This window comes from Phasianus colchicus, chromosome 2 (genome assembly GCF_987193195.1).
Source record: "Phasianus colchicus chromosome 2, bPhaCol1.hap1.1, whole genome shotgun sequence".
Taxonomy (NCBI): Eukaryota; Metazoa; Chordata; class Aves; order Galliformes; family Phasianidae; genus Phasianus; species Phasianus colchicus.
In genome coordinates, this window is record NC_143437.1 from 49,117,543 (window position 1) to 49,141,818 (window position 24,276).

The 24,276-nt window shown below is 34.4% G+C and overlaps 1 protein-coding gene across 10 annotated transcripts in view; it reads right to left on the bottom strand.

The window, feature by feature from the left end:
* The window catches only part of SYNE1 (spectrin repeat containing nuclear envelope protein 1), a 289,372-nt gene that overhangs the window by 195,450 nt on the left and 69,646 nt on the right, over nt 1-24,276 (bottom strand). For all 10 annotated transcript variants that reach the window (XM_090135604.1, XM_090135609.1, XM_090135608.1 and 7 more), the window contains exons 10-20: nt 17,697-17,804; nt 16,746-16,883; nt 16,016-16,180; nt 11,657-11,769; nt 10,920-11,088; nt 7,269-7,365; nt 5,532-5,734; nt 2,764-2,928; nt 1,283-1,435; nt 704-847; nt 212-385 (exon numbers count right to left, since the gene is read on the bottom strand). In XM_090135604.1, the coding sequence (XP_089991730.1) occupies nt 212-385; nt 704-847; nt 1,283-1,435; nt 2,764-2,928; nt 5,532-5,734; nt 7,269-7,365; nt 10,920-11,088; nt 11,657-11,769; nt 16,016-16,180; nt 16,746-16,883; nt 17,697-17,804 (1,629 nt within the window). The remainder of the gene's footprint in view (nt 1-211; nt 386-703; nt 848-1,282; nt 1,436-2,763; nt 2,929-5,531; nt 5,735-7,268; nt 7,366-10,919; nt 11,089-11,656; nt 11,770-16,015; nt 16,181-16,745; nt 16,884-17,696; nt 17,805-24,276) is intronic.

A 24,276-nucleotide genomic window follows, 5' to 3' on the forward strand; every position in this document is an offset into this window, starting at 1 on the left:
TTTTAATAATATGAACCCTTGAAGCCATTAGGAAATAAGACATTTAATGCACATATAAATACACACCAAATTAATTCTATTGGTGCTTTTTGTTTGTTTGTTTTATAAACTTCTGTTCCCATTAAAAAAAAATCTAGAAATCAAGTTTTGAATACTTAGAGAAAGCAAAGCTTTTTTTTTTTTTTTTTTTTGAGTGAATCTCTAAACTTACTTGAGCTTTTTGCTTAAGAACAGTTGTAGGCTGTGCTTCAGGATCCAGGATAGAAATTATTTCATTGACCTTTTCAAGAGATTCATAGAAATTTGTGATTTGTTTCTCCTGTTCTTCAAGTGGAGACAGCAGATGCTGGCATTCATACAGTAGGGCACAGGAATTCTCCTTGACCTTTTAGACATTTTAAAAAAAGTAATTATTAAGAAGGCAGTAAATTTCAACAAACAGCAGCTTTATCAGCATATAAATTAATATAGTTGCTACTTGCTTCTTTTAAGGTCAATATAAATAATATGTTAATTAAAGATAATAATTCATTTAAGGATGACAATCTTGAAATGTAGAAGTAATAACGTTTTCTACATCTGAATTAACTCAATTGTTACCATAAATATTTCTGAGTTAGATTTATTTATTTTTTGTATTGGAGCTTAGTGGTTACTGGTTTAATTAGTTTAATGTCTGTAAAAAGAAAAAGTATTCTGCAACCTTGCTCAGCTGCTCTTTGATCTTTGTCAAAGTCTCAAGCATTTCATTTACTTCTTCTTGAGAAACTTCTTTTGTAACCTGTTGTGCTGTTCTTGTGACCATTTTGTACTGAGCTTCCATGGCAGGCAATTTCTGCTTAATGTTCTGTAACAAATATTTTATAAAAATAAAATTAACAAAAAAAAAATCAGCAATGGCATTTATGCATTCACTGAAATGTAACAGATATATTCCAATTTTTGTCATGGTTGACTGAAGATTGGACAATGTTTCAAATATTTCAAATGAAAATAGTGTATCATCATAAAATCATGACAACTGGTCAACTCACACAAATGTGAACTGAAACCAATATCCAGTTGGAAAGAGTTTTGGAAATACGCTCTAGAAATGTCAGCCATACAATACAAGGCTTTAAGTTAGCTATAGGATAAATTACTCAAGAATACGACTAGTGAAAAAAAAAAACTAAAATTATTTTTGGGTACATTTCCAATATTATGTTTTACCTTTAGAATTAAGTAGTTACACGTTTTGCTCTTATGAAAGAGAAAGAACAGATGGAAGGAAAAAACTTACTTCTAGATCTTGTACAAACATCTTCACATCTAAGAAGGACAATTCTATGGGTGCTGAAAGTTTTCTATTGCTTCCATCAACAAAAGCTGTCAAATTAGCCACACCGTCCAGGTATTCTTTCTGCATTTTGTCCAATTCATCTGCCCGAGCATACTGTGAAAATATATAGAAAAAACAAACATACAAAAAAACCAACAACAATAAACCCAAATGTGACAACTAAGCAATTTATTGAGTGAATTAGCATGTTTTCAGAGCAATATTTTTTTTACTAGAAAAATTCTATTTAATAAAATACAAAATAATGGAAATTAATCTTCTACACTAAGGTTATTTTCAGTAGTGCTGATAATTAAAAGAATGACACTTATACAAGTGTTTAGGCTTTCTAAATGGATCGTTCAAAGAACTCTTGTCATTTGTTTCTAGCCTAGAATAAAAATCTCAATTAATTCCTTATTGCTTACAATAGGAATTTTGAAAGGTCAGCAAAAATATTAGCACACAAAGTCTAGAAAAGCAGAGGAAACTTCAGAGTTAGGATGTTACGGAAGCTGCATATGTGGGGCAAGAAATGCATTTTTCTGAACATTATGGTTTCCACAGTGAATCAAAAGCAAAAATAGTCATCTTGAGAGTCATCTAGTTTGGACAAGGTACAATAAAAAAAACAGGGTCACTCATTATTTTCATTTCCAGTTAATTTGACTGAAATAAGATAGAAAACAGATTCAATGTCTTCAAAGCAATTGCTGATTATAAGTCACTGAAAAGAGAAAACACTGTTGGATATATATGGATAATTAGTAATTATATTTTCTTATGTGCTTACAAGGTGTGAAATACTTCTGCACAACCCTATCTTGTCTCTGCTTTTTAAAGAGAACAAAAAAAAATACTTATTTTCCAATGTGTTGAGTGTCTTCTAGGGGATACGTCTTTGTTTCGTTGTTGTTGTTTGCTTGTTTCACTTATTATTAGTGCTTCCTGTCACATGAGACTGATTTAATGTCTGACTGATTTGGGAAACACTTAGCTAGTTTGCATTGCACCTGCTTATGGTTGCAGTACAGTGATTGAACATAACTGCAATTAAAGAACAATTTTCGTGTTCACCATTTTAGCTACCTAATTTTACAAAGCTTACAGTAAGAATAAGCATGTAAAACTCATTATTTTCTTACAATAAATTAGAAGTTATGAATGAATAATATTCACTTTGAGACTGCAAAGATAAAATACAGACTATATTAGCCATAAATGTATAAAAGGAAAATTGAAAAACTATCAAAAATATAAACAAAACAAATGTTCAGTAGCAATTAACTCCTCTCAAGGTTTCAATTCAAATATAAAGAATTATAAACAGGCACTTTAGTAAGTTGTTCTACAGCCCTGCTAGTGGGGCAAATTGTCTTCTTGGCATGGAATCATCAAAGTAAACATAAGTATTTAAGAGTAACAACAGCAAAAACACATACTTGCTTCACTTGCATAAACAATTCTCTCCATCTTCCATTTAGTAACAGAAGTTGCTGTTTAAGGTCTCTGGAAATGGTTTCATCACATGTTTCAATCAGAAAATTACCAGCATCATTCATGGCTGTGTGCTGTTGGATCCAATGGGGTAAGTGCCGGAAGAAATCCTGAAGAAGAAAATGAAAGCACCTTTCCTAAACCTTTGCAAATAGTGTTTACCTTAAATCATTAAACTAAAATTTAATCACCAGCTAATGGTTTGATAAAGCTCTTTGAACAGTTATTCTCTGAAGCCATATTGGCTTATGAAACTTAGGAAATTCTGGCTTATAAATGGATATGCCATAATAAAATTTTATAATGTTTGAGCACAGTCTACCAGATTAAAAATTGCCACTGGTCTACTCATAGCTTATTTTACTGTAGTGAGTAGCTTTAATTAACTGGTCAAAATACTCCTTAAGAGAAAGGATTTGGTTTGTAACTGAAATCACTCAGTATTCATCCAGTTTCTGATCTGAGAAGATTAATTTTCACCACTGCTTCCTTCTGTTTCAGAGCAGATGAAAGGGGAAGGAAAAAGCAAGACTGTCACGGATTTTTTCCCCCACTCGAGTGAGACAGCCTAAATAACCCACCCACTGTGCCAAATGCTTGCCTACAAGATGTAGGCAAGCACATACTCATGAGTTGGCAGAGAAGACAAACTTCCTCCCTGCATCCCTTTCTTTTTGCTCTCCAGGAGGATGGGCAGTTGTTCCTAAGAAAAGCATCTCCAGGCACTACCGCCACAGCTATATCAGTAAACTGAGCAGGATTCAATCACTCTCCCCTGATTGTCCACGTTGTTTAATGGTTCATATGTTCTCTAACATCATTTTGACATCTGGAAGCTGCCCTTCTCCCAGACAATACACAATTCAGTGGAGTACACAGGGCAATTACTGTTGCTAGTGGACTAAAACAATGAAGCCACCTTCTTTAGGGAAAAAAATAGAATAGCCAAAAGGATGCAAATTGCACAAGTCCACTTGGTCCTCAAGACCAAGGAAGGGGCACTGAACCATTTTATTAATGGCTCTCTATCTAAAAATACAATAAAAATATCTAAAAATACAAGACTCCTCATCTGACAGTAACAATTCTGTGTCCCTGCTTGCTTCAGATGCAGGTGAAGAAAGGTGCATGTTATGAGGGGATTCTGACTAGAAGTGCTTAAGTGGCACCACAAGTAAAAAAAAAAAAGTTGTAGAAAAATTGGCTTGTTTATTAATACACTGCTGTTAAATTTTGAGTACATTTTACAATTTTGATTACAGGAGAAAAATACTACTGATTTTTTTTTTTTTTTTCCAATTTTTCTGTCACACAGGCTCATAATAAAACAGAGAACCCAATGACAAAGTTAAGAAACTTTGCAAAAAGAAGAGGAGTTCTTACTGGTTTTGAAATAATACAGAGACAATAGATAGAAGATGAAAGTATAAGTTCTATGCCTGGGACAGAATATGGTGGCGTTTAGTAATGCAGGTAAAGGTTTCAAATAAGCACCAATTAAATCTTTATATAATATTACCTACTCTACCATACTCTAGGGACACTGCCTTAGTGGGAGGTTGGACTAGTTGCTCTCCAGAGGTCCCTTCCAACCCCTGCAATTCTGTGACTACTGATGTATTTGTAGTTTTACAAAACAAATATTTGAAAATGTTTAAAAAGCTTGCCATATAGCAAGCAGAAGTTATTATCATTCACTTGGGACTCGAAATTCTTGTGAATGACAGTTGTATAAACATACAAACCCATAGTACTTTTTAAATAAACAAATGTTAAAAATGCTAATCAAAACTATCTGTGGAACTAAGCGAACATTATTCTGTGGAAGTCTAGATTCAACATTAATAGAAGTAACTTAAAATATGTACCTCAGTCTACAGGTGGTTTATATCGCCTCTTAATAACTGTTAACAGTTTTGAGGCAATAGAATATACTTAATATAATAGCATTCTGTGAAGAGTAACACTTTCATGTCTAAAGGTTTTCAACACAGCTTTTAGAAACTTTTCATATACCATAAACATTAAAAGTAGCTTCTCAGACTAATCCATTCTTCTTGCTTTTTATTAACTATTTTTAACTATTTTAATATTTGTATTATTTCATAGGTTTATTTTTACTTTAAAAGTCTATTCCATTCTTTTATAATAATTTAAATTACCAAACTTCTACCTAAAACTATAGTACTCTGTCATGTCCTGAAGTCAGTCTGATATTTTACACTTTATAAAAACCGGAAATGAAAACTTCCTACTCATATCCAGTCTCAAAGAACCAACTATTAAATGCAGCATTATTCAGGTCATTACTGAAGTGTCACAAACATGAATGTTAGCTCTTCAGTATCAGAACATAGCATGGTAGCAAAAAAGACCTCATATGTGCAAGTTCCCAGAAGGAACTCTCCAAAAAAGTTCTAGAACACTTGGGAAACTGATTAATTACTTAACTTTCCTTCTTTGCATTTATATGTATGTGCTATACAAATAAACATTGAGAAATTGATTATCAATATAGATAGTGTGCCAGAAACTGAAAAATATTCTGAGTGTTGCAATAAGAATTTATCTATCAGTGTATCCACTAAAAATTGCCAGCATGAACATCTCCCTCTTGAATGACATTTTGTAAAATAACCTAAGGAAACGCAAAAGCACATCCCATATTTCATATTTTACAAAATAGTCTTATATATTTGGCATTAGTTCATACCTTTTTAGACTGTTCAGTCTGATTAAGCATTTTTTCAGCATCCTCCAGCCAGGCTTGCAGACCTGCCACAGTGCTGCTGTATCTGTCCCAGTTAGCAATTACTTCTTCCAACATGCTTCTTACACTTCTCACCTCTACCGAGAGGTTTCTCCACTGTGCTGTTGTTTCACTCATGAATTTCATCACACTCTCAACTTCATCCACTGAGATACAGGAAAGACATTGATTATTTATGTTCGTTATTATTTCTGTAATACTTCATGTTATGCTATGCTCATCTAGTCTCAGAGATTTATATTTGACTAAAACTGCTATTTCAGAAGAGTGGTTTTTTTTTTTTTTTTTTTTTTTTTTTTTTTACACACACACTGTTCACAGCTCAAATTTACTGCAGTTACTTCTGAGAAACTAAGCATTCACTTTAAAGATTGAGGAAAGTACACAAAATGGTACACAAGTACCCGAGGTAGGTACGCAAAAATACACAAAACTTTTGCTACCACAACAACATTGGGACCATATTAATTAAAACAGTAACACTGCATAGTCTTTATAGTGTTTGTTTCTAATGTGTAGTAAAAGACATCAACAGAGCAATTTTAAAACAAATAGTAGAAATATGCAGCATACAAAAATAAACTACGTCTGCATGCAAAAGCACTGAATTAAATTGACTTTCCAACACCTTTAAAACAAACTATGAATTTTTTTTTGTCATTTACTTTTTAATATTTTCATCACTGTAGTCCTTATTCCAGAAGGAAGAAATAGAGGTAAAGAAAAGAACCCAAGTAAATCTTGAGACTTCATAATACGTGCAGAATACTGACAAATTAGTTTTCAACTAAGATGACCTCTATTTTGCACTGTTTCTGATTTCATGTAAGTGTTTATTTACCCTTTGGAAAATTTGCTTTTAGATTTTTTTCATATTATTGAATGTATCTATTAATTTTCATTCTTTTTAAGAATATATTGTCAATTATGTAAAACTTGAGCATCACCATCATTGACTTAAATTTCTCAACAGAAAAGATATCCATTTTCTCTGCAAGTCTGTTAATCATTCTGGAAGCTGCAGCAGTCCTCCACAGACATTACAGTGTAATTATCTCAGTGGAGATTAAAGTGAACTCATGTCTGTAACTATCTCAGTCAAATATTGCACTTGTGCATTCTTCCTCAGTGCATCAGTGCTGTTCAGGAATTACTGGAAGTATCTGTTGAATTAGCTAAACATTTGTCTCATGTATATCTGGTACAACTGTCATTTGGGTTCCCCTTATAATCTTTCACAGTTAATGAAGAAACGTAAATCAGTTAGGAGATACTTTTGTTACCACAACAACCCTGGGACCAGCTCTCTTGCTGTTTTTTTCTTAGTGAATGAAGCCAAGGTGGGGAATGGCCCAACCACTGAAACATGTCACTAATTGACACACTATTGGATACAGATCAACAATTCAGAAGTTATGATGGATCAGCAGAAAGTATGATCACCACCTCCTGTGCATTAAAGAAGTTAAAAAGTAATGGGCTGCTCTGTACCAGTTGGCCTCATGCTAGAAAAAATGCAAAATTGATATCACAAGCCATAGACTTTCAGGCGGATTCCAGCTGCTATACAGCTCTACTGCACTGAAAAAACAAATATTAGATGATCTTTTTATTTAGGAGATAGCCATGTCTAAAGAGATAAAATGTCATCCCCACAACAATAGAAACGCAGGCATTTACCTGAGCCATTTGCTTTGGCATACATTTCAGCTGCTCTTTTCAAGATCTGGTATGTAACTTCGTACTGCTCAAAGAACTTACTATTTTCAATAACAGACTGAAAAAACACATATTACAACAAAGAAAATAAACATAAATGTTAGAACATGTCCTCTGAAATTACACCAGGAGAGCAATGACAGCTTTTAACTTCATTATTTCTTCATTTATTTATGAAATAATATTAAAATTTCATCTTTTCAAATTAATAGTACAGTAGTGTTTCCCCTCACAAATTGAGTTTAATTACCTTTGCCTATGGAAAGAATTTTTAATATATTATCAGTTAGTAAATCAATTGCTGAAATTCCTAGAATATTATACAGGGAACATGCAGAAACTGAACAATTAAAAGTTACGTGATCAATGAAATATATATTTTTTTAATATTTTAGATTTCCTCCCTTACACGAGGCTCCCACAAAAAAACAAAAAAAAATATCCTGCTAACTGCTTAAAAACTTTCCTGTATTAATCCTTGCAGAGAGGCAGATTTTAAGAGATGGAATACACATGACTTATCCTTCAGTTTGCTTCTACTTTCATTGCAAGTGATAAAAAATATGATTAAGGAAACAATGCAGAAAAGATGCTGCTTTCTGAAGTGCAAAACAGTTTTTCTCCTTTAGGAGTGGTGGTTCCACTATGCAATATGTTACAGAATAATGAATAATTTATATGGAAATATTATGGCCACAAAGTTGTATCTCTTTATACCTATTTATCATTGATGCCAAATGGCAATGATTTTTTTTTTTTAATCTGTCAGAACGTAACTACTTTAAATGCTCTGTATAATTATATACCTATGTAAGACAAAATTATATTGTACTGTATCTTCCATTATCACTGCTAAAAAAAAAGGGGGGAAAAGAAAAAATCCCTTTTTACAGGACTTTTACACTGCCCTCCCTAAAGTACTTAGCTAGAGTTTTGGAATGGTTTTATAACCTATGCTACATGCCATGCCTCCAGCTACAGATCTACACATCTAAGGCAAATGCATTTCCATTATGTGCATACAAGTTCAGGAATGTCAGAATAGACAATCTTTTATTTGTATGGCTGTAAGTTTGGTAATACAAGGTTTTTAACAATATTAGAGTTTCAATGTTTAACATAAAAATTTTCAAAGGTCAGTGTATTTCGAAAAGGAAAATTAGATCTTGTGTTCATCAACCCACATTACATAAACACAATAAATAGTTCTAAAAATAAAGCCACCAGATTGTAACTAAAAATCCTCTATTGTAAAATTTTTTACAGTTACTATGTTAAACCACCAGTTATATAGCAGATAATTTAAAAATGTGTTTATAACCAGAGAAATTCAAAACAGTCAGAATTTCTTCTGGCCTCATATGAAAAAATAATAAAACCAAAGCCTGTCAAATACAAAGAACTATATTCTCTACCATGGACATTTGACAAATTCCTGACTTTTCTTTTTTTTTTTTTAAAACTTTTGTTAAACTGATACCCACACACATTTCATCCTGATCCAAAATCTCTTCATATGAAAAGATTGTACCAAACTGTTTATATAGTACTGATGACAAATGCAATTACAAATATATTCAAAAAGGTAACATATAAATTTACTGAGTAAATTTCTCTCATCTGTCAGGATCCCTTAAAAAATAGTCAGGTATTCCCAAGTCTATATAACATGTAATGCCAAAAAATGTGTTAATACAGTGTAAAAACAGTGCTATGGTTTAAAAGCCATAGATAGCTGTATTCAATATCTCCATTGCAGCTGAGACTTTGGTACAATATATTATTCAGTTTGATGATGTACAATCTGTACTGACCTTTATTTCTGGTATATGACACATAGATGAAAAGATGGGATAAATTAGCAACCAACACTTTTATTTTTAACTACAGTACACAAATACTTTCTGTGCTATAACTCAGAACCTAACTATGCATGCTCATAGAATGCCAGTATAGCTCTGGCAGACAAACATATTCTTCATACTCTTTTTTTTTTTTTTTTAAATTTCCTCCTAATATAATCACCAAAGGTACTGATTACAGCTTTCCTAGTTAAGACTCCTAATTAAACAGAAAAGAAACATTCAGCTCCTGGCTCCTAGAAACTTGGCTAGACTGCCAAAGAAAATATTTTTCCATCATGGGACACTTAGTAGGAAATATAAATTAAGGTCACCAGGAATGAAACTGAACTCTATCTTCTTGTCTGAGTTTCCTCATTTTGATGTCATACAATTTCATAAGTGACGAAAGGAAGCGTTTTCTTTTCCCTAATAACCAGCTCAACATTAGTGGTCAGAGAGCATAGAAATAACTACGGTAATCATGAAATAACATGCAAATTCACCACTTAATGTTCATTTTAAAGCTAAATATAAGAAGAAATAAGAAATCAAGATAAAATAATTCAAAAATTAAGATACCTACTCCCTCGTTATTTCTCTTGACACCATTTAGCAGTCTCTGAGACAACCTTATAAAGCATACAAATGGACTGTAACTCCTAGATATGGCAAAACTCTCTAGCAAACTATCTTATTCTAAATGTTCTCTTGAGTTTTGCAGGTTTAAAACAAGGCTTAATTCCTGAAATATCTGAATCTCTAACTGCTAAAGCTTTACATAGAAAGGAAAACGTAACAGAAGCCCTGAATTCTCATTTTGTGTGAGAAACTTTGAGTTTCAAGTTTGCTTCCAATGCAGTAAAAACCAGCAGGATATATGGGCATCAGTAATCTTCTCTACAGTGTCCTTTCTCTGAACACTTCTATAAGTGTATGAATTCTTTCCAAACTGAATTCTCCTGTGCAATTTTCCTCATGGATCAAATAAAAGAGGAAAAATATTTATCCCAGTCCTACTTTTGAAAGAATCCCTCATATCCTAATGGAAAGTGATGGCACCATTCTACCAGACATTTGACAATGCAAGCAGGATTTTAACAAGATATTAGCATATGACTAGATGGAAACATATCAATGAGCATTTGTAAGTCAATAGTCTCTGTACCTTAATGTGATGAATGGATGATGCCAAATAGGAACAATTTCTTTGCAGAGGAGAAATAAAGTAAGTGAATAAGTAGAACCATTCCTTGAAAGAAAATGATTCCCCAGCAAGTATAATACTTTCAACAAACAGATGAAGACAGCATAACATCTTTTTCTCCTCATTTGGAAGACCTTAATAATATGTGAACTGTGGAGGACTGCACCCCAAAAACCTCTTTTATTTCTGTGGTTAATTCATATATAGTTACAATAAAGTGCATCTATGCAGTCGTAAAACAAGAAACTGAATTCTCTGAAACTATTATCTAAAACAAGTCTAGGATTTAGAACTTCCAGATATTTTTACTAAGTTAATGGTCAGACATGGTTAGCAGCTGGGACATTATTTCTTTTCCTGAGGAGGTAGGGTAAAATGCAGCATTTTGGTTTTTAACATTTTCCTCCAGGGGATGAAAGAGACACTGCTAAGATACTCTACATAAATGCAGTTAGAGGTTTTGACTGACAAGTCTCATTTCTCTTTCAGTTTTTATTAAATTCTAACAATCTCAGATGAGAATATTCCAGAAATAGTGACAAAAAGAAGACAACTCTAACTTACTATGTAATTTTGCAGAAGTAGTTCCACTGAGTCTCTTCTTCCATATTTAATAATCCACGATTTTAACTTTGATTCTGCAAGGACTAAGAGTGACAGTAGACGGTACTTCAGTTCCAGGAACTCCATTTTCAACAGATGGAGCTCAGATGAAGAGACAACAAAATTAAACCTAGAAAATGAATCATACTGTAGTAAAATACATCAATAATTTTTTCTTCCTTCACCCCCACTCTTTTTTCCCCACTTTCAGTTTTTCCTGAAAGCTTTAATTACAGTTCAGATATTTCTCTAGTCTTTCTCCTAATTAAGCTTACCAACATTTAATTATGTATGATGATCATTCTGATAATTATTATTGAATAGCAAATGAATTATAATCCCATTTATTCATAGAAATAATCAGTTTACATTACTAAGTTTTGCAAAGTCATTTTTCTTAAATTCATTCTGACTGTTGTTACATAACATTTCTTTCATGGGCAAGTAATAACAAGATTGATGTTAAAAAAAAGTATATCTTCCCAAAACACAAAGCTTATGTTGATTCTCACCAATCATTAATGCACAAGGCTTTTCAACAAATTTTCATTTACATTCAGGGAAGGTTTTCCTTCCAATATTTACATGCTTGCCATTAAGAAACATTATTAGAAAGCAATTTGTACACGAACAGGTTAAAAATCAAACAGGTTCCCTTTCATCCACAGAGGATTCTCATTTTGGGTTGAAAGCCTTACCTCTCTGCCATATCCTCTAACTGGTCAGGTGGAACAGGCACTCCATTAACAGACCTTGCCCCGTGGATCTCATGGAATGTCTTTTTGTGACCTTCTATGTTTTTCAATAGATCCTGATTTTAAAGAGAGAAAGACAGAGTGAGAGAAAAGGGGTGGAGGAAGAGATTGAGAGAGAGACAGAGAGAAGGCTCACAGCAGGCTATCTAATAAGCACATTTTGAAGCCTGTACTGATGACTCAACATAGTTAACTATTTGATCATGCTCTCACATTTGCATGCAACGGTATGCCTACCAAAAATCATTTACATTAGGTTGAACATTTGCACAGAGAATGCCTCTGTTAAAGCCGTTTCTCATGATTATGAAAGATTTTAAAGCAGAGAATAGACTGCAATGGTTTAACAAAAGAAGAAATCTTAATTGTATTTTAAAAAATGCCCAAAATGCAGTTTCTAAATACTCTAATACCACCATTGTACAATCATGCTAAATTTACTGTTTACATTCTTACAGCAGATACTAACCTTTATTAAGTATTGATTCAAATTTTCAGCAACTAATCTCTGTATACAGACAGAATCCAGAGGTCCTTATGTAAGTATCTATTCAATATTCAGTGAACTTCTCACTCTCTCAGCTTCAAAAGATTTCAGGATTACTCTATATATTACACAAATGAAGGCAGAATGTGGTACTCGACCAGTATTCCTGTGATAAGAATTGTACCAGCAAAAACCTTACAGCAGAGCACATTTCAACTGTAACTAAGCAACACCGCTTCAAACAGCCTCCTGGAGATTACATATTAAAATGAATGACTGGCAGTAGTCTTTGCAGAGATACGGTAACAAAAACACATAGTGCCCAGTGGCTGAGAGGACACAAAACAATGGATATTTTGCTGCAAACGGACAGCTTCTGGCTCAGAGTGCTCAGAAGCCTGTGAGAAAAAGGGAGTCATACAAGGTTGCCCCCTTCTCACTTAGGGGAACAAAGTTCACGCTCACGTATTGATCACGTCTCTTGGCTCTGCCCACCAAATAGTCACATGTTTAGTGACCCAATGTTTTCACTGTTTTCCACTTCAGCCAAGACCTCATTGTGAAAGAAATGAATCAGACTTTCTCAGATGCAGGTGGTGGGCTGGTATTACCACGGGGAAAACTCCACTGAGGATATCCTGTGACTAACATATTCTCACATCAAGGAATGACTTGGAACAGGTATCACTTAGCTGCATTTGGGATCCTGCCCAATGAAGAGGGATTCCCCTAATAGGTAACAGTAAAAATGAAACAACTGTTCTATCTAATGTCATGTGGAAACCCCAAAAGCCTTTTATACAACATACCCACTAAGAGAAATCCTGCAGTGTAAATTAACCAACTAAGAAAAACCAACTCTTTGAAAGGGTAGATAACTGCAGGACAAGGGGAAATGGTTTTAAGTTGAGGGAGGGGAGATTTAGGTTGGACATCAGGGGGAAATTCTTAACAGAGAGAATGGTGAGGTATTGGAACAGGCTGCCCAGAGTGGTTGTGGATGCCCTGTCCCTGGAAGTGTTCAAGGCCAGATTGGATGGGGTCCTGGGCAGCCTGGTCTAGCATTAAATGAGGGCCCTGCATATGGCAGGGGGGTTGGAGATTCATGATCCTTGAGGTCCCTTCCAACCCTGGCCATTCTGTGATTCTGTGAAGAGCACATTGTCCTGAATTTCTCAATCTTGGTGGAATTAATTAAAATCTTAAATTCTTGCTTAATTCCCTGAAGGTTTGTCTAAGTAAGCTGGTACTTTTTGTGTTAGTATCAAATTCTGACCATAAGTTATAAAGTTCACTAAAATAACTAATAATTAGATGAGACAAAGATATAGGGAAGGTGATGATGTTATGTGAAGAAACACATAACAAAAAATTGGAAAACTTTCTGCCAAACAGTGACTGAAAAGAATTCTTTAACACATTTCTGATACTACCCAGTAGCACACCAGGATACAACAATGCAAAACCTAAGTGACAAAAAAAAGCATCTGGAGCCGATACAATTATACAAACTTCTGCTGAAGCTTTCCCTTTCCCACGGGAAAACTCCCCTGACACATGTGAGCTTAAGTCAAAACTCATATTTAAGTAGAAATCACCCAACACAGTACTTCTGATGCTTAATACAAACATTTTTTAAAATGAATTTATTAAGATAAGGTCTATAGTATTTACACAGTAAAAACAAAAGTATTTGACTTGCTTTTTTTTTCCAATGAAAGTTGAATCTTATGAATCCTGAAATATTTTATATCAAGAAAACTAATGAAATGTAGCCTTATGAAAGGATAGACTTTGAAAGATAACAATAAACAATATATTTCACACAGTTTTCAACATTATTTTGGTTAAAATTTATTAGCTACCGCTTAGAAGAGCTATTCTATATCTAGTTCTAATAAAGAATAATTGGGATAGACAACAACTGTCACAATTGTTCCAAAATGTCCACGAAAGCTACCAGCATTTCATTATGTGGAATTACTTTCACTAAAAAGTGGAAATTTTTAATGGAAAAATAACAAGACCATACCCATAAAAATCAAACCCACATCCAAATATAAACAAGTTCTAAAATATTAATGATGGAAAAAAAAAAAAAACAAACTGCCTTACTCTCACAAATGCAGACTTTCTATACTGTATTTCTTTCTCCTTTTTTCTTCACATTTGCTGTTTCGGCTTCTTTCATCACTTCTGCAATAACTTTTCCCTATAATTTTCTCATATTTATTGCACAGACAAACCACACAATTTTGGTTTTAAAAAAAGAACATATACTCAGCAAAGAGTAATAACATTGATACTTAATATTATCTAGAAAAATTCCTCTTTACCACAGCAGAGGAGACTTCTTATGCTATTTGTCTTTGCAACACAATGAAAAATCACTTTTTTCACTATTTTTTCCTATCTTGGCAATAATATCACCTGCCCTACCAACAGCACACTTAGTATGTTAGCTCTCTTTCTTTTCTTTCACATAGTAAGTTCACATGGCTGAAATGCGTACCCAGCTCATCAGTTCCCTATGGAATTTTATCCAACAGAAATGGAATAGAGAAACAGTTTAAACAGTAGTACCTGGTATCTTTCAAAAAGTGAAAGCAGCCACAAAACAATCTTGAATATCACTTCTAAAATATATAGATATCACAGCTGAAGTTATCACAGAAAAACACCTCATTTTTAGCTGTCACAAAGGTGACACTACTCATACCAACTAGCCTTCAAATCATGACTATTTTGTTGATTTCACAGAATCACAGAAACACCATGGTTGGAAAAGACCTACAAGATCATCCAGTCCAACCATCCACCTATCACCAATAATTCTCACTGAACCATATCCCTCAACGCAAAATCCAAACCTTGTTAAACACCTCCAGGGTCGGTGGCTCCACCACCTCCCTGGGCAGCCCATTCCAGTGCCTGACCACTCTTTCAGAGAAGTAGTATTTCCTAATGTCCAGCCTGAATCTCCCCTGGTGCAGCTTGAAGCCATTCCCTCTAGTCCTATCACCAGTTAAACGAGAGAAGAGGCTGACCTCCAGCTCACTACAACCTCCCTTCAGGTAGTTTTAGAGAGCAGTATGGTTTCCCCTGAGCCTCCCCTTCCTCTTCTCTGGACTGAACAATTCCAGCTCCTTCAGCCGCTCCTCATAACTCATAAGGCCTGTGCTCCAGCTTTGTTGCCCTTCTTTGAACCCATTCCAGGGCCTCAGTGTCTTTCTTGCAGCAAGGAGCCCAAAACTGGTCACAGTACTCAAGGTACAGCCTCACCAGAGCTGAGTACAGGGGGATGATTACCTCCCTGCTCCTGCTGGCCCAGGACCTCTAATGCAGGCCAGGATACCGTTGGCCCTCCTGGTCACCTGGGCACACTGTTGGCTCACATTCAGCCAAGCATCAACCAACACCCCCAGGTCCATTTCCTCTACACAGTCCTCCAGCCACTCTGCCCCAAGCCCATAACATTGCCTGGGGTTGTTGTGGCCAAAGTGCAGGACCTGACATTTGGCCTTGTTGAAACTCATCCCATTGGCTTCAGCCCAGCTATCCAGCCAGTCCAGATTCCTCTGTAGAGCCTCGCTACCCCCTGGCAGATCAACACTTCCAGCCAAATTGGTGTCATCTGCAAACGTACTGAGGGTACACTCAGTGCCCTCGTCCAGGTCATCAATGAAGATATTGAAGAGGACAGGCCCCAGCACCAATCCCTGGGGACACCACTTGAGACCAAGTAATAATCATGGATCATTACTGCCTTGAAAATAATGAAATAGAGTGCAGAGAATCAATGCATCTGGACCTACCTTAAGTTGTTCAAGCTTCCGGTGTATTATATTTGCTGTCTCCTCATGAGCTTGCTGAATGCTTACTTCTTCTCTTAGAGCTGTTTCTGCTCTATAGAGCCAAGCACCTATGGTACCCAAAGGTGCAGGTAGAGATTTATCAAGGTGTATGTGCCAGTCAAACAGCTGGGAAATAAAAACAAAAGCACTGAACTTATTTCCTTGCTTAATTAAATAAACAAGTACTATCAATCATGAACACTGTAATTTATTCCTGCTATTGCAATCAGGTAAAAATTAGCCTTAAAGCTTCATTTGTTGATAAAGCATTCAGTATTTTTTTCACAGAAGCATTATTTAGTTTAATTAAAAATGTTGTATTAGAATTTTTAGTTATAGCTAGAGTCACTAGCAATTTCCATTAAAATATTGCATGCCAAGTGTGCATTGTGTGCACTCTACAACACTTTTAACTTGGCTATGCACTACTAACAATTTCAAATAAAAGGAAACCTCAAAGTATTTTACTTATCTTTAAGTTCATATTCTGTCTATGCATGAGCAACTATTAAAGATGATGATGATGAAAACATTCACAAACAAAATACAATATAATCCAGCATCCCTAGAGACATGGTCCATATTTAGTTTCCAAATGCCTAACAAAATTGATAGCAAATGGTTTAAAATTCTAAATAGTTTAAAATTCTCATACTTAATAAAGTGTATAACAAATAAGTTTTCAACTTACTCTGGAAGAAACTCTGTCCCATGCTTGCTTCACTATAGCTTGATCAAGTGATAATTTACCATCTTTCCTTAAGGACTGGGTTACAAGTTCAATAGGTTTCCTTTTCATCTCATACTGGATTCTGAAATGCTTAAATGACTGCACAAAGAGAAAATCAAATCAATGTAATACCGAATCAAACAAATTCTGTAACATTTATGGTATACTGTCACCTGCATGACAATTTTGTATTGATAGCAGTTTTAATACTTCTCATAAAGGAATAGCAGTTAACTCATGTATTTATAACCTTTGTTGAATTGTTTTATGTAAGGTTTTAATAGAACTTAGAATCCCCAGCAAAGTATGTGTAAGACATAGGTATTTCCCTTTAGTTACCAGAGGCCTGAACCCTGTCCAAAAGTAAATAGTAATTGAATAGAAAACTAGCAAGTGAATTAAATGCTAGTTGAGACAGATAGTGATTGCTTTTAGGAAACAGTTAAGCTTCAGGAGAAAATTTAGGACAACATTTCTGTTATAGGTTTAGATATTAACTTTTGAAAGAAGGGTTAAAAATGAAGTAGTAAGCCCTGTCCTCTTCACCTGTCACCTCACCCAGCTTTCAGCCATATCTCCTATTTGAGCTATATAACGCAGGATCTGGAAAGACTGTACAGACACATGCTCACTTCTAACTAGGACAGACCTTATTCATGCTGCTAGAAAAAGCTCTCTGCAAGGAAAACCATCTGTGCACTGCTCTACGTAGCAATGTTGGAGCTGTCATAATTCCTCCACCAACAAGTAACACAATTTGAATCCTTATTTCTTTGAACTACAATACATAAAATTGCATATATGTACAATACATCAGATTGTATATATGCAGATGGTATAAAATACTGCAGTGCAGTGTCACAAAATGGTGACAGTAACATCTTATTCCAAAAATATTTCCCAGTTACTTACCTGATATTTCTCCTGTAAGCTTGTTTCTGCCACCTGTGCCCGTGCTAAATCTCTTTCAAACTGTTCTGCCCACACTTTTAGGTCTCTCAGCATCAACTTGTCTTCTTTCTATGATTAGTACAACCACACAAAAAACATTGCATCCTATTAGTACAGTATCAGATATAGTCCAGAAATGAACATCTCTGTAGCAATTAAAGATCATTAGTTATAGTGAAAAATCAATGGAAACCTCTGGGCCAAATTCTCTCCTTATTTACCTTCACATAGTCTAACTGAAAAGCACTTGGGTGGAAGGAAGAAGTCAGCATTTAGACACTAATCTGAGAGAGGTCAAGTCATGAATATTTGGGTCAGTACTGTGTCGGAAATGCTACTTGCAGTTCTCACCCGCTATTAAATTAATAGAAAGTTCTTTAAATATACCACAACATCTAATTTTAGTTTTCCACATACATTCAAAGGGAATTTCAGTAAAAGCTAATCGATTTGAGACAGAAGAGGATTTATTAGCATTTTATCAGATTATGACCATTTTATCATCTTGTCTACTACTGAACGACTGCTTGGGATGCAGCAACAATAGAAGAGAAAGTGCAACAGTATGATCCAAGCTTACACATTTATTTTCTTAGTGATTTCAGGGCAATCCTTGACATCAAGTTGTATGTACAAAAGCTAAAAAATATTTTGGTATAGAAGGTTTTAACAAGAAAAATGAACAGAAACTAAGAAAATCTGGTTCTGTTCAATTTCTTTTGCTTCCGTGACATTTTATGGTTTTAAAAACAACATACTTGTTTTACAGTTTTGCTTTAACACTTCAAGTCTATCATTGGCACTGGTGCTTTGCAAGGCTGCTCTTAAGAACACAGTGACCTGATAGTGAGTAGAAAAATACTGGTAGGAAATCTCAGGTCTTTAAGTGTGTTATATTAGAAGGTTAGCAGACAACAGAAAGCTTTTTTGTGCACTAAGAACACTAATCTTTAAGTAGGATACAAATGTCCATCTCAGATTTCCAACTGATGAAAGACATGTTCTGGCTACTGATTAGAAACCACTTTTTGAAAGCAAAAAGGTTATGTTACTGTAAAATTGGTGACTGTCAGAAATACGTCTATTAAAATGAACAAACAGAACATATTATATCAGCTATAAACATAAAATGAGTGACCAAAACTAAAGCATTACATAAGAGAAATAAAACTGGACCTTAACCATTTCAACAGCTTAGAAGTATTGCTTCATTTCAGCTGAGGATCATCTTTGATGTATTTCTGCTAATTCTCATACTGATCCTCTACCCAAACCAGCTGTAGTTGACCGGACAGAATTTGCATAATAGAATATGCAAATATCATAGGTATTATACTTCTTAACTGTTAAATGGATATTGCAGCAAGGTTAACATTGTGTTATGGTAGCTGCATTGAAATTAAGTTCCCTATAGCTCAGGTTCCCATCTTCTGACATGTGCTCAGGCTGCTGCCTGAAAAACAGTATGGGATATCTATGACACTTCCCTGCTCCAGCTATTTCCAAAGCTGGCATTTCCTTTACTTCACAGAAGGTCCCAAGATGCCAGAACTCCTACTGCTTCCAACTTGTCACATAATTTAAATATAGAGAAGAAAAGTAAAAGCACTACTCTTCTGGCATGATAATTTGCTGTGTGTGTGGAAAAATAACGTCAAGATTCTTCGAGACAAACAGCAAATTCATGATCACTCCCATATGAGGAAAAGAATATAAGAAGAGAGAATTCTTAAGTCATTCAACCACCAAAAAAAAAAAAATCTGAAATCTTTGGAATTTCTACATTCAATAGAAATGATAACTTTAATGATAGACTATCGAAATCTCTGTTTAGCAGTCAGCTCCATGAAGCCAATAGAAAACCCTGCATATTAATGGATTTAAACTACAACAATCCTAGTAATTGAAACTTTAAGTAAGGCATTCCTGAAGTCAAGGAGAGAACGAATGTTTAACAATACTGTGTTTACTGCTTTTAGTTCACACTGTAACTTCTTTTAATTTTATTTTATAGTTTTATTCTCAATGGATTACATTCTTACTGCTGAGAGTCACTAAAGTTAAGACTTTGCAAGAGCATCTGTGACCACAACTATAGAAAAGCAAGTAAAACAGGTATTTTACAAGATTTCTATTAACATGGTTTAATTATCTATTGCTAAAAACAAATCTGACCAATTCCTTCTAAATAGAATATCATCAGCAACCAGAGAACTTCTATGGCACTTAAGTATAAAGAACAAAGGAACAGCCACATCTCTCTCAAATTACAGTATGGTTTCTCTGAATTTAAGTGAGGAGATAAAGCTGAGAAGTAACAGTGAGTCTTCTGTGATTTATTTAAATATTTTTACTATTCAGTCATTTGTTTACTTAATCGCAGAAGATGAAAGCATTTCAGTAACTGCCTCACTGAACAGTGTTAAAGACATTGAGCAACACAAGAAAAGCAGGATAGGCATATCATTCATATAGATATTATTCATTTTCACAGCTTTCTATTTCAGCGTATCACTTGTCACCTGCAAACTTGATTCTGTGGTCCTTGTTTGATATAAAAACATTTTAAAGTTTTGATTTTGATAACCAACACAGAAGATTTCTTAGACACTAGGAAGCCTGCCACCATTATTCCCCATGTCTGATGAGCTAACCCTGTTAAGACAAGACTTTCATTAGTGCCTAGTGGTTCATCTTAATAAAAAAATATCAGTGTTATTACGAATACTTAACTGTTTTCTAAAGCTTGCACACCTTAAGTAGCATACAAACAGAATATAAACTATCAAAGAAAAACATCAGAGAATTATAAATGTTTGTTCTTTCCTCGGCATGAGAATCTTCTATGACCAAAATTATTTTAACTTTTCTAAGCCACTATGACTTATTTTCTCCATGCTACATCCAAACAGCATTTAGAGTGTTAATTTATCCTCATGTCATTCTAAGAGCATTCACTGATTTGCAGAGGGGAACAACAAAGTTAGAGTACTCAACCACCAAAGAACATGAATAAAAAACATCAGAGAAAGCTGCTTATTAATTCCAATATGATAAGAGGGCACAATTTAAATTTACATATAAAGTTTTTAGAAGTAAAAACTTTTTTTTTTTTTTTTTTTTAAAACGGAACTGATCTATTTAATTAATAAATTACATGATACAGAACTTTTTGGTTCTGATAGAGCTAAAAATACATATCTGCATTTAATGAGAAACTTGACAGTGTACTTTTTTGAGTTCTCTAATATGTAATTATTAACCAGGAAAACTATTCAAATTCTCAGGCACAGCATGGATAGAATTTTCAGACAGGAGCTTTTGAATCTAAAATAATTTATCTGTTTTTCAGAGATGCTGAATTACTGTATTGCCTATTTGCTGGAAAAAAAATAATAATCAAGTCACTTTTACAATGTATATATATGAAATCAATTAATTAAGCTATTCCTCTTGAAAACACTGAGTTATATGTATGTGTTACTGTTAGCACAGAAAGACTCAGACTGACAATGGTACCACAGATGCTGAGCCAAGCATCACCTTCAGCAACAACCTATTAAAGGCAGACAGTAAGCTACTGGAAGAACTCAGGAAGTTATTTTTACTGTTGCTGCTGAGGAAAACCCTCTTATAACTGGGAACTCTGATGGTAAAAATAGGTTGGAAGTGATGGGTTTATCATCTGATTTACTTGTTCATTTTCAGAGCACAAGAAATGCTTTACAACAGATATATTATGAAAGAGTGTGCTTCTTCTGTATGTAAATTCACAGTGACATGAAGCAACTACTACCATTTCACTTCTTCATTATCTTAAGCAGCAATGCAGGACTATGTAAGGCAAAGATTTTATATTTTATATTTAGGTCCACTCACAGCTGCCTGAACTTCTGGTTGAATGGATTGAGTGGAATCATTTTGCTATGGTTATTAAACTTCATTTCAATAGATATGAGTACTTGTACATGCACAGCATGAGATGAATAGTTGATCAACCTATTTCTTATAGATTAGGGAAAAAAAGCTAACACAAAGAAACTACTATAAAAGTAACTCTCCGGGCCAGGAACTGACTGGCTAGAATGACAGCTGCTATTTTCTTCAATCATAGAATCATAGAATTACTCAGGTTGGAAGGGACCTCAAGGATCATGAAGTCCAACTGCAGCCTAACCACTGTACCCTAACTCTAACAACCCTCTGCTAAATCATATCTCCGAGCACCACATCCAAATGGCTCTTAAACACATCCAGGGATGGTGACTCAACCACCTCCCTGGGGAGCCTATTCCAATGTTTAACCACCCTTTCTGTAAAGAACTATTTCCTAACATCCAACACTCCTGCAATCTTCTAGTTTTATCTGAGTGTTATGAAATGTATTTGAATGTATCTGAAATTTGTTTGAATGTGAATTTGATATATAAAATTCCATCTGTTGGATTTCTCAACTTCTCAGATAATACTAGAAAGTTTTAAGTATTTAAATGTCTAAGACAGTTCCAAAAATTTATCCTTTAAAAAAAAAAAACATAACTTATATGAGAACAAAGAGCTGAGCATATCATGTAATTAAACGTGAATGCTCTCTCCTTCAGACACACACACCACATACACCACTTACACAATCATATATTCAGTCTAATATCTACTCTATAAACCTAAGAATATATAACAATATCAATCTAAAATGAAAATAGATGAATAGATACAACAATTTGTAATATATTTTCTCATGTTTATATCTATAATTAAGAAAGCATAGTCTGAGGCTTATTATAGGTAAGTTGACTTCCTTTTCTATTTTTCTATAAAATTATTTGCAAAATTAGGCATTTGGCAATAAGGAATAGCTATTGTAAGAAAGTAGATTTAGACTCATTATGTTCATCTATTTTCTCTTATGGAAAGAATAATTTGAGGGTAACTAACCAATGTCTATTAAAATATCCAAAATCAAATGTTGAATATGTTCAGAATAAAACATAAAAATTATGAAAGGCCCAATGCAGGTCCATTATTCTGGAGCATATTATCCTTACCTTAAATTTCATAAAAGAAATAACAAAAGTTGGGATTGATTGAAGTTCCTAGCAATATGAAACAAGTGAGAAAACAAGAGGAAAAAGAAAAAAAAGCAAACAAAATAAAACAAAGCATGCAGAAAGAACAATACAAAAGCTGTACGTGCTTAAAATATTATCAAATGCATGTGCCTGTATCATATCTTGTGAAGAAGTTCTCTACTACATCTGATTTCTGGATTACTAGTCACTATGTGATTTGTTTTGTCTGGAAAAAACAGTTACTTACTTTAGAGTAACTGATTATTTGCGATGCATTGCTTACACGGACTCATATGAGCACAGCTGATCCAGGCATGACTTACTAGACTCCCTTTAATTCTGCTAATCCATCACTGGCAAAATTCTCATGCTTATCAGTGATCTATGTCCACTCTACACCTCACTCCCTAGACCTGTCAGTCATAACTGTCAATTCCATCACCTTTGCCCTTGGATCAAAACGATAGCATAAAACAACTTCATTGAAAAGAGATCTAAATGGAACCCGTTCATTATGCAACGTGTGTGAAGTCCCACTGGCTTGAAACAGTGCAATACATTGCAAAAAATGATACTGGATAGATATAAGCTCTCAAGTATTCTTGTTTAAGCTTTTGGCAAACTTGAGTCCTCTATTTCTATAAACTTTTGTATTTGTGACATGTCACAGGGAAAGGATTTTTTTTTTGTATGTGGGATTCTTTATGATTTTTTCTTTCAGAGAGACTGTCAACAGAGAATCAAATCTCTTACACAGAGATTTTTTCTCTTTAAGATATTTGATCTATTCTCAAGAAAATCATGATGAGTTTGGCAGACTACTACACACAGATTCCAAGAAATATTAAGACAATAGTTTACTTGGTTGTGGACTGGGTGAAAAAAGGGAAGCAAGAATTAATGAAGTTGGATCTTGTTGACTGCACAATAACTACATTAAATAAGATATCCAGATTATCTTTTGCAAATGTCATTCAATTATATTGCATTATATTATGGAGAGATGCCAGTGCTTAAAATTCAACAACATGAAGTTTAACAATACATAGACACAAATATTTCTTTCCATATTTATCGTATATTTAAGGGGAGTATTAGAAAATAAAATCTTAATCTAATGTTAAATAGTGAAGTATCATATGGAATTTCTGCACTGCAGTCAGTCTTTCCATTTCTTAGCCCACATTCTAAGTTGTGCACAGACTGGTAAAAAGTAGATAAAGCGTGATTTAAATCGCCAGATTACGTAAACTTACTGTAAACATGGATCCACATTAATAGCATAGCCAGTAGGCCAAAGGAGATGATCTTTCCCCTCTCCTCAGCTGGTGAGAACACACCTGGTGTGTTCTGTCCATTTCTGGGCTTTTCAGCACAGGAGAGAGATGGATATGGCCTAACAAAGTGCTACAGATACTTTGAAGGGACTGGAACTGCTCTCCAACAAGTAAAAGCTGAGAAAGATGGAACTG